At 36.1% G+C, this 12,560-nt stretch overlaps 1 protein-coding gene across 1 annotated transcript in view; it reads left to right on the plus strand.

Moving 5' to 3' along the window:
* The window catches only part of LOC114469751 (stromelysin-3-like), a gene marked incomplete at its 5' end in the record, with an annotated part of 33,729 nt that overhangs the window by 14,451 nt on the left and 6,718 nt on the right, over window positions 1–12,560 (plus strand). Inside the window, one exon of the mRNA XM_028457533.1 lies at window positions 4,281–4,286. Within this exon, the coding sequence (XP_028313334.1) occupies window positions 4,281–4,286 (6 nt within the window). The remainder of the gene's footprint in view (window positions 1–4,280; window positions 4,287–12,560) is intronic.

The raw sequence follows: 12,560 nt of genomic DNA on the forward strand, positions 1-12,560 counted from the left end.
TTTCAGATGGGAGGCAGGCAGCTGGAGTGAGTGTTCCAGAACCTGTGGGGAGGGGTTCCAGTTCCGTCAGGTTCGTTGTTGGAAGATGTTATCACCTGGGCTGGACAGTTCCATCTACAGTGACCTGTGTGCTGGAACGGACCTGGAACGACCTGTGGAACGACGAGCGTGTAAAGCCCAGCATGTGGTCCTCAGTGGGAGGTGGCAGAGTGGACTGAGGTAGGGGCTCACTAACTCCATCTGGGAGGAAACATGGAGTATTAAAGAAGCATCCATTACCTCGCTCAGCCATTATGAAAGTAACAAGCTTTTTTATTTATATACAGTAGATGTGATTTGAGTGTTTGACAGTGCCGTCACTAGGCTGTTTTATTGGGGGTTAAAGCCCTGGATATTATTTAATTAGCCATAATAACATTTTTTGGAAAATAAAAATTCCACTTTTCCGACGGTCCTTGAACGCCCCTCGTTTACCGCACGACAATCTGTGTTGCCAACAAAGTTAAGGTGACCATACGTCCCAATTTATGTGGGGACATTTTATGAATTAATCAAATTGTCCGTGTTTCCCAGGGACCCTGAAGGCATCTCGGGAACACATTCATTTAAAAGTCTGTAACTCTGCTCATACAGTATTTGCTCTATGTGAGAATTTCTACTAGATTCTGAAAGCTGAAGAGTTGCTCTTTACGGTCAGTATCATGTCATTACAGTATTTCATTCAAATGTGATGGAATCATCACACACAAGGAAAAGAGAAAGAGGAGCAAAGTCCAAAATATCACAATAATGTAATGACAACACAATCCAAGTTTTGTAGCCTTTAATGAAACGTTAAAACCCGACTACTGTGGGCCGTAGTCCACGCCAAAATAAAACAGAACAGCCAGAAAGTATCGTCTTACTCTGTGGATTACTCACAATGAACCGAATTTTACACTTTTTCCTCCGCTTACACAGCTCCTCCCCCCAGCCTCTCAGCCAATCACCACCTAGAACACACGTAAACAAAGATAATAGCGATGATGCCTTCAAAGTCATGGGACATCTCCACATTAGTGAATCATTGAATACACAACAAGTAGAACAACATAAACATAGGACCCAGTCTGTTACAATACAAACCAAAGTTATTTGATAAGAATTAACAATTTCTCTAAATTGATTATTTTCTAAAGCATCATATTCTCTGTATTTTGTATCAATAGGTACTTGTATCAGTACTTCTGTACGTGACTAATCTGAGTACTTAGGACAACCTTACTTTGCACATGTACATGTTTTATTATATTATTATATTATAATTTGTGATGCAAATGTTTTGCAACGAATGAATTCATCTTATTTTCCTTGCTTTTACTCCAGTGTCCTGCTAAATGTGGACAGAAAGGTCAGGTGACCCGAGAGGTTCGCTGCTCTGATGAAACCAGGTCATGTGACGTTTAACCAAACCCCCCAGTGCTAGGAACTGCTCTGGTCCCCCCTGTGAACGCCACTGGACTGTGTCTGAGTGGGGGTCCTGTGAGTGTTCTAATGAGTTATATGATTATTTACAGTGGTTCAACATATACTAATCATCTCTGATCTTTATCTTCTCCAGTGTTCAGGGTCGTGTGGGAAGGGGAAGATGGTTCGTCACGTGTACTGTAAAGCTCCTGAGGGTCGAGTGGTGTCAGAGAACCAGTGTTCTATAGAGAACAAACCCCTGGCCGTCCACCCGTGTGGAGACAGAGACTGTGTTCCTCATTGGCTGAGTCAAGACTGGGAGAGGGTGGGGTTTTAGTACACCTCAAACATTATCATTTAGCATGTGTGTGGATAGACCATGTTTTAACAATAACAGGAATTACATATTCAAAAAAAAATTCACAAGTAAAATAAGAAGTAATGTAAGCTCTTAAAGCAGGGGTGTCAAACTCAGGGGCCAAATATGGACCAGTGTGATCTCTAGTGGGCCACAGGTTTTAGGTGCAAACATTAATGTGCCCTGGTTTGTATTTTCACATATAAATAATATATAAATGTCAAAGTATGTGAGTATATTAGTCCTCTGCAGGATCATCACTTAAATTTTCCTGATTTGGGGATTTGGGAAAAATTTTGGGACCTAATTTGATGAAAATTTGCCAGATTTTGGAAAAATTAAGAGTTCTTTCAACAAAATGACTGCTGTTGTCATGTGATGTAAGAAGTAGAAAACTGAGCTTTGCCAATAGAGTGGATAATGTTTGAGTTGAGGTATTTAGAGGGGCTGAGATATCTACATCTGAACCCTAACCCTATCTACATCTGAAATAGTTGGTGATTTATAATGAGTTTCATATTTTTACTTTCTAGAGGGGGACAAATCTGATGCTCTAAAGGGCCAGATTTAGCCCCGGACTTTGAGTTTTCACACACAGGCGTCTTTTCACTTCAATGTTAATTCATGTGGTAAGAGAACTTTGTGGTTTGTGTTGTTTCTTTGTGCAGTGTAACACAACTGTGGTCTGAGGAGTAAACCAAAGAATGGTTCATTGTGTCGGCATCAGTCGAGGAAAGTTTCAGATATTTGATGATGAGGAGTGTGGAGGTTTGGAACGACCTGAGGAGGAGGAACACTGCTTTGAGAGGCGTGTTTCAAATGGTACACCACCCCCTGGTCTGAGGTGAGGGTGACAGTAGGGGCGCTATGTCCCCCACCTCTCTCACCGCACACATTCTTAATTATAGAAGAACACATGTAATGGTAACTGTCGGGACCACTGGACACAGAAGGCGTCCTGATCCCTACCAGTACACAATAGTCACACACTCTGACAGGTTGGAGTAACACACACAACACCCAGCATCCCAGTCTAATAACTCCGCCCAGTAGTCAGATGGTATTTAAGCACCGCCCACTAAAGCAACCAGCAGCTCACCTGCAGCATAGATGCAACCAGAGACAAATGTTATAAAAAGCCTGTTCATCCACCACAATAACAACATTTAGCACTGATGTACTGTAAATAAACAGCTGAACATGTACAACATACAGATAAACCAACCAGACCTACTGTTAACTGACTTATCCCTGGTTCTAACACAGAGCAGAGTTCCACTAAGAAGGAACCGTGTATATATACAACACGACCTGCACAGATATAAGTCGTAGACAAGGTCATGACCACATGTCACAACGAGCCTGAAGCAATGACACCAAAATGGAGAAACTGCAAACGTGTGTGACGTTAGCGTTGACAGTCGTCAACACCAAAGCTGCTGTGTTCATGTAAAAATGTCTTATTGTGTCGTCATTAGCTGCAACAGTCGGTCTAAAGAAAAACTGTGTTTAGCGTTAGTCTGATCTATCTCCCAACGGGAGGGTCCCGAACACGCAGAATGTCTTTGTAAAAGTCGAGCACATTGAATCTCCAATATTTGTGTTTAGTCCATTAGTGTAAATACCAGAACCCTCTAAACATGGAGAACCATGGTGGTTTAACCCAGTGACTCAAAACCAAGTTAAAAGTGCACACAAAGAAAAGTCATTTATCAGAGGTTCACACGCACAGTGATCTGATCTCCGTGTTTCCTGCTTTTGACCTCGTCGTACTATAAAAACTGGTCTGCACTACTAAATCATAATAAATGTGCACAAACTCAACTTTTTGAGCTTAAACCATACAGATCTATGGCGTTAATCAGACACATGTTCTCTGTGTATCCACGCTATCGTGGTCACTATGTTTATCTGCTTGAATATGAGTCACTCAAACATTTACACAGGATCACTCAAACACTCTATACCTAAAACCAAACATGTGCAGTGGGATAGAACCAAAGATCTGCACTAACAGAAACACACACAGATGGGGGCCCACCCCCCCATTTCCACCCCCCCATTTCCACTAATTTCCAGATTTATGGGAACATAGTCGTGTGACATATTGTTTCAAAGTTCATTGAAACTTGTTGTTTCTCCTCTAGCTTCTCATGGTGTTGGTGCTGATGGTTCCTAATCTGTGGTTCTCTGATGTTTTGGTTTCCTGTCCACTAAACCAAGCTCTGGTTCTACAGGAAGTTACTTCCTGTTCTCCATCGTTCCTCTCTATCATTTCCTATATGTTTACTGTGGAAATGTTCTCTTTTTTATCCCCCATTTAATATAATCATTATTAATATTATGATATGTACAGTGTGATGACTTGTTTTTTATTGGTGCTACATAAACAGAATTGAATTGATTAACATTAATAAAATCTGCTAGAGGACGTCTTTACATCTATAATCAGATACACAGTGTTCTTCTCCTAGAGGTCACAGTCTGACAGTGATAGTACAACATCACCAGAAGATGGCAGTTTCTCCTTCTACAACATTTCAGTCCCTTTAGCTCCATCTACCATGTAATAGTTCTAGTATTAGTAGTGTAATGTCTATGTTCTCTATTCTGTGTGTGTCCTCAGTGCACTAAGACATGTGGTGTGGGAATCAGACTAAGGGATGTCAAATGTTTACCAGGACAGAGAACTGGTCCGAGGCTGTGACCCATCAACCAAACCAGTGTCTAAACAGACGTGTACCCTCCAGCCCTGCCCCACTCAGCCCCCTGGTACTACGACTATATCTATATCACATTTACACTAGTTTACATTACTGCTGCATGCTTTCTGTTATGACTCACTGTAGATGCAGAAAGTTATTTCTTCACCAACATGTACAGTAATGCTGTTAATAGACCTGTGATTTATCCTTGTGTGTTTAATAAACCTATAGATGTGTTGAATCATCCTGATGTTAAACATGTTTAGTAACAACTAGAGGCAGATTTACTGAATGTAAAAGATGTTCAAACATCAGTACGAGCGTCTTTTAATCCCACATAATCAGGATTGAGTTGTAAAACACCTTTAATCTGTTTACAGTGGATGAAACAAATACTTCAAAGTGATGAACTTCATAGATATGTTGTTATAAAACACTGAGAATCCTGGTATTTCCTCATTGTTTTCACATTTCCATCCACAGTAGTATAGCCAGCTGCAGCTTACCCCCAACATAATAATAATAATAATATAATAATAATAATAATAATAATAATAATAATAATATAATAATAATAATAATAATAATAATAATAATAATAATAATAATAATATAATAATAATAATAATAATAATGAAAATAATAATAGTAATAATAATAATAATGATAATAATAATAATAATAATAATAATAATAATAATAATAATAATAGTAATAATAATAATAATAATAATAATAATAATAATAATAATAATAATAATAATAATAAAAAAAAAATAATAATAATAATAATAATAAAATGAAAACCTAAAAGCAACACTAGATAAATATAGTGTAAAAGATGGAACCTTTTCATAAAATGATATGAAGCTGTAATAATGTAATAATGTGAGCTAGTGCTGCTGATAGAAACATAAGTGAATACAACAACAATCTGGTGTTTCCATTACATAACGTTTGCAACAAGTGATTCTGTGGTTCAAAGATTTGGTATTTTTCTCTACGTGTTTATTTTAGTTTGGTTCCCTCGTGAAACGAAGGTGAACAGTGAGAGAATAACAGCGTTCACAGTAAACAGTGACTTTCTGATAAAATTGTCTGCTAAATTGAATTGTAATTAGTAATTATTTGCATGATTCCTGTGGTATTAACAGCATTATATTGGTAAAGGTCATAGTTGTACTACTAATACTGATTGAAACTGTTTATTCATTAACTGCTGTGAGACACGTTCCATACATGGAACTCAAGAACAGACCAAGTCATTTGCACTATTCAGGGTGTGTATTTTTATTTAGCATACAACACGTAGACTTTCAGTTCATATTATAGTTGAAGGTGAAGTAAAAAGAGAAATAAAGGTGTTTGTAGATGTCCTGCATGGATTCCAGTGCCTGTTCTACCTGTAAGTGATTTTAAATTTATTTCATGTGTTTCAGACGAGAACTGTCAGGATCGATCTTCCACCAACTGTCTGTTGGCTCTAAAGGTGAATCTGTGCAGCCACTGGTACTACAGTAAGGCCTGCTGCCACTCATGCAGAACCACCAGACCTCCAGGAACCTAAAGCACTTCATAGTCCACGTCATCACGATGACTCGTCCTAAAAACACAGGATTCTGGACAATTCACTCCTCTTTATTAAAAAACTTTAACTTTTCAAAACAAGGGTTCCTTAGTTTTAATGTGTGTTAAAGGAAATGATTCCCTTTCCTTTAATATAGTATATATACTGTAATTTAATATAGTGCATGCACTTTGTGTACTCAATATTAACTAAAATATATATATCTATATTTAAAAACAGCTAGTATGATTATTTTAGAATAGATTTCATATTAATTTAAGGGTGACATCATCATTATTAACTACTTATTAAACAGCACCATTACTTTATTTCATAATGTAAAGATATAAGATCTGCTTTAACTGACACTGGGAATTATTCCATTGAAATGATAATAATTACAAACATGGACAAAATACGACAAGTATCTCACTTCAGACAAATATTAATGTTTTTATATAGATACTGGTGACATTGTATTTTTGACACTTTGACAGAATTCAACTTTATATTTGTTTATTTGGTCAAAGTTATATTTATTTAGTTAGAAAACAAGTACAATTAGACTAAACTGTTAAATAACTGGACATGTTCTCATACCTGCATTTATTAAATGGATGTATATAGGAATGCATTACAGTGTATTACAGTGTATCACAGTGTATAACACAATGTATAACACAATGTATAACACAATGTATAACACAATGTATAACACGACCCCCACTAGGAGGTGTGTAGAGACCTTAGTTTTTATGTTTTTCTTCTTTTTTGCCTCTCTCTCTCTCTCTCTCTGTCTCTCTCTCTCTCTCTGTCTCTCTCTCTCTCTCTCTCTCTGTCTCTCTCTCTCTCTCTCTCTCTCTCTCTCTCTCTCTCTCTCTGAGACAATTGTAATGAAATAATCCGTTAGAAATATAGCTTTTGGACACTTAAAGCTTCAGAATGTAAATTTTTTGGTCAAAAATCCATAATCACCTTTGAGTAGGGTTGGCATTGTTTGAATTTGAACAATTTTGATTCCGATTCCTAACGATTCTTGACTCTGATTCTTTTAAGAGTAATAGTTAAATATAAAATAATTTTACATGTTGTAAATGAGCTGCTAACCAGAGGTGTTTCTGGATGAATCTGAACCTCTCTGTTAATTTTAATCCTGTTTTCAACTAGTATATAAATATTGTGTCATTGTTTCTATACAAGTCTCGCCATTCTACATACCACAGCTTTAAGTAGATGAATTACATGATTATTGTATTGTATTATTGATGCATGAAATGTTTGGCCTCCCCTGTTTTCTGTGATCAATCAGTACTGTTCAATACTTCACTGTACCAACATGTATGAGGACTGTTCATGTTCCAACGTGTGTTTCATTAAACATCAACTGATTTATTAGAATTTTAAGAGTTTTTAAGTGAAATACTGTTTTCCTAGTTTGTCTGTACATACTGTACATTTCAACAGCTTTTTGTCTTTTCCTGGAAATATTTGGATATGTGTGACGTCACACACGCACACACACACACACACAGATAGCGTGACACACACACACTCCAGCACTCAGTAGGTGATCTGAATACATAAGTGACATCAAAGACATACGTTAGCTCTGAGCTCATGGACTAAGTGTTTGATTTTTATTTATTCATATTATTACATGTTTTCAATCTCATTTGATCACAGACTGGAAAAAAGTGAAAAACTGTGACAGTGTAGATGGAATATAGATTTATTTAAGTATGAAGCAGAAATAATTATTAGCCTCAACACTAATGTTGAAACAGGAATAATCTAAAAAATGATCTGACTATAAGTTAAATTACAGACAAATGGTGAGTTTCATTTTCATAGAGTCAACCTTATAATAATAATAATAATAATAATAATAATAATAATAATAATAAAAGCCTGTGTTATTCAACACTAATCAGTAATAACTGATATGACTTTGTGGGACTGTTTAGCACAAACAAGTAACATTTACACACAATAAAACCCATGAAGAATATGATGTTAAATAAATGTTTTTTAATTGATAATCTATCATTAGGATCCACACCACATACGGTCATGCAGATGATAAAGGATAATAGAGTCATTATGGAGTAAAACTGTATCTGTCAGAACAGCAGCAGGATTGTTTTAACAGTAGAATCCAAAGTTTGTTCATCTTTACTTTGCAATAATGTAACAAGAATCCTCAGAGAGCACAAACCAAATTTAATTTAAATTCATTTATAACTTTTTAAAATATTCTTGCTCAAATACTTCTGGATTCTGTATCTACACATCCTTCCAGATAAAAATCAGCTGTCTAAATGTCATATTAATATCCTGTTAACAATCTTTAATCTGTGACACTGATGCTGCGTTCAAAGCAACTCTGAACTCTGAGTTTCTCAGTTTAAAATTCAGAAAAATTACAGTAAAGACAATAATGTTTGTGATTATTCTGAATGGATATTTTATATTTGCCCCAAACAGTAAGGAAACATAGTGTAGAATATTTTAGCCACAACGCACACTAAAAAAACGTTTAAAATTAATTTTAAAATCATAAAAACAGCTAATTTAAAATATAAAGGAAATAACATTAATAAAGCCTGTATTACAGTATTAAGTAATACAGGGTTTACAGTAGTAAGTTATTTGTGAATATTGTTCATTATTCCAGGAAGTTTATGGCATTAAAATGCTTTTAATCAGCATTTTACCACCAACACGTGGTTCTGAACGGTTCCATCGTTGTTATGAGACGTCAGAGAAATGATTTTAGAGAAAATCTGACTTTACTGTAGACGAGGTCATAATCATTTAATACCATATCTTTTTCTGTTTGGGATCAGTTCGGATTATAGCACACATTCTTATTGTTTGTGCAGGTTTTATGTGACCTTTATGGGAAAATATGTATTCCATATATTATTTAGGTAGTTTCTGTCACCTGCTATGTTAATGATCGCAGCAAAATGCTAATGAGAATCAATGAATATTCATCAACATCTTGGCTAGTCTACACTGGATGACAGCTCCAGAAGGTGAGGCTCAAAGTCATTTCAAATCATGTCCAACTAAATTAAACGACCTTGTGAGAATATGTCTCAGACATCAGGTGGTTATGAAACTTCTAGGAAAAACACTTTTACAGAATCAATTTATTGAGAAAGATTGTTTATCAGTGCTGGGGCCCTCCCAGTGCTGCTGACACAGACTATTCACAATATTCATAATATTCACAATATTCATAATATTCACAATATTCATAATATTCACAATATTCACACTATCTATAATATTCATATTATTCCGTGGTCGTCACGTCACTGGAGAGATGAAGCGATACAATGTTCCAGCGACTCATCACGGGCGATTTAAGCAACTGAAGTCGTTGAAGTCGCGTTGGATGTGAACACACCTTTTTCTGTATGCGATGGCACAAAGTGTCATATCCACAAAATGATTTTGCTGAGTTAACAACATTAAACGTCCTGATTATCCCGCGTCGTGGATCAGTAAGATGACCCTGGTCAACACTGATAATCTGGTCATAAAAGTAAGAATGATCTAATCCTGGATGTCAGAAAATGGGATTACTCAATGTTTTGAACAACTGGCCCCAGATGAACGTGTTACTGTAATGTTGTTATTGATTTTTTTCTAGTATCTTCCCAAAAGTTAATCTGAAAAAATAAATATATATTGTAATGTAGTAAATATTGTATGTAATCAATCAATTCCTTTATCGAAGTCAATGAACCACTTCCTGGCATGAGAAAAAATAACTAAATATAGAGTTGGTGTAAAAAGGTGTGTGTGTTCTTATACAGTTCTGTTATTGTGGATAATAAATCATCTCTTAATGACTAAACTCAGTTGTATTTGATGCAACACCCAATATTTAATGTAAACTCTTGTCTTTGATCCCTCCATGATAGCCGTTAGCTGTTAGCTACACATTTTAGCCTCTCTTTATTAACTCAGGCGCTGCTTTTTTCACTCTCCAGTGAAACTACAAACCTCTGCCATGGGATTGTTGGGAGCGTTTCTTGGGGCGTAAAAGAGTTGATGGTGTTAGTGATGAGAACCAGGTGCTCTTTGGTTCCATTTTCAATAAAAGTCCCTAAACAGGAACGCTGTCAGTGCGCTTCAATGGAGATGAGCTGGAATATTCTGAGAAAAAGCTTTTTTCATCTTCTAAAAATGGGGTCAGAGTGTGAGAGGTTGACAAAGCATTAAAGAGAAATCTCTGCGTTCCATTATTAATCCTGCTGATTCTCGTTCTGTCCTCACGGTATCTCAGAGCTGGGACACTTTTATCAGACTCACAGCTGAAAAACTGCTTTTCAATATCAGAGAAATGTGTAACTATAATAAAACTACAATCATTCATCTTATTCCTGTTGAGGGGAGCGAGGGTCTGCTGGTGCTGTCTCCAGATCCCACTGAATGCTAGGTAGGGGTACACCCTGCACACGACACCAGTCCAGTTATTTTAATTCATACTGCGTTGTCCACTGTGTCTTTGAAAGAGTTGCTCTTCCATTGTTAGGGTGAGCGTACGTCCATCTCCTCTTTTATTTAAATGACTAATATTTGCTCTACTGGACAAACTCCAGTAGTTTCTAAAAGCTAATGAGTTGCTCTTTAGGGCCAGTATCATTACAGTAAATTTACTCACATGTGATGGAATCATTAAAGATGCTGTTTTGTTTTGATGAAATGTCACACGCAGCAGAGAGAAAAGATGGACTGAAAGAGATCAAATACTGATGGATTTATTAAAAATATCACGATGAAGATCCTTCTGGATGATAAAACCTCCATGGAGGTTCACAGAGGGATTTCAACACAAAGAAACTTAGATTTCCTGAAAAAATTTGCAAGTGAGAATTGCAGGTGCTAGCCTGTGTCGTACTGCATTAGCTTAGCATTAACATTTGCTAGAATTAGCATTAACTTTGCATTAGCCTAGCATTCACCAAACATTACCATTCTCCTAGCAATAGCATTAACCTAACATTAGCACTAAGCTAGCATTAGCATCAGCCTAGCATTAGCATTTACCTAGCAATAGTATTAGCCTAGCATTGGTATTAACCTAGCATTAACTAAGCATGAACCTAGCAATAGTTGAACATTAGCATTAAAGTTGAAAAAGGTGTAAATGTGTTGAAGGTCACAGCTGAACATGTTCAAGGTCAGAATCAGTTGAAGAATGTTTGGAGATGAAAGTTTAAAAAAGCTAAAATTTACAATATAAATTAATGTGAAGAAACATGTAATAAGTCATTTTACATTTTAAAAGTTACAAATTATAAACGTACAAGCCTAAATCTTGGGATTTTTCAGATTTTTTTGTCAAATGCAGACAAATAACTTGAATTTATGGATGAATAAATGTTCTGCTGTTCTGTAGATAGTCTTTATATATTAGGTATGTACATTAATTGTTATGCTTTTTAAACCCTTTGCACAACAATAACTTATTTATCTATATTGTATTTTGCCGTTACACGATAGATTTAAGAAAACGTGGAGTATGACCAAGTCTCACTTTATGGAAATCATAATATATTCATTGTCCACCTGCTTAATAGGTTTACTCTTATTATGATATACAGTATAAGTTAATATAAGCACTTTCACTGTAGTTTGTGAAGAGCAGGTGAAAACAGGAGCTTTTTATTTACTTATAGGAGAAATGGAAGATGAATATAGTGACTTACAGTATAGTGACCTCACAGAAACCACATTAAGCCCCTCCTTCTCAGTGATGATGCATCATCTCCCAATTTAAACACATCATTGTTTATGACCTAATTACTGATGACACACACACACACACACACACACACACACACACACACACACACACACACACACACACACACACACACACACACACAGCTTTCATAAACAGAAACGTGTCTCCCATTACACACAAAAGTCATTCCATGTCATTTCAACACATTTTCACAAAATTCTGGAATTTTTACCAATTATTCCTTTTTTATTCAATATTCACACTGTAAATGTTTAGTTTGATCTGATCAATACTTTATAGATATGGATAATGTAGTGGAGGGGGTGTGTCCTTATTGTTCTTCCATGTTCATCTTCCAATATGTCTGTAACTCCATCACATATAAAGGTAAATATGGTATAGTAATAAGCTCCACCCACTCTCTCAGAATATAGACATAGATCTGCTATACATCCTATCTGGTGGACATGTCAGCTCCTCTAAATAGTCACTAAGTCAGTGTGTGTTTGGGTCTGGAACATGTTTGGGTCTTCAGTAAACTACTTAGCATATGTCTCAGCTCCCTGTAATGTGATCAGCTTAGAGCTATGAACATAGACTGTTCACATCACTAATGATTAGTTACAGATATACATTGGTTCTAGACTCACACGCTCTGGAAATATGAACATATACTGTTTTTAAAATGTTTTCATTGGCCCATAACAACATGTGGGAAAA

This window comes from Gouania willdenowi, chromosome 9 (genome assembly GCF_900634775.1).
Source record: "Gouania willdenowi chromosome 9, fGouWil2.1, whole genome shotgun sequence".
In the NCBI taxonomy this organism is placed as follows: Eukaryota; Metazoa; Chordata; class Actinopteri; order Blenniiformes; family Gobiesocidae; genus Gouania; species Gouania willdenowi.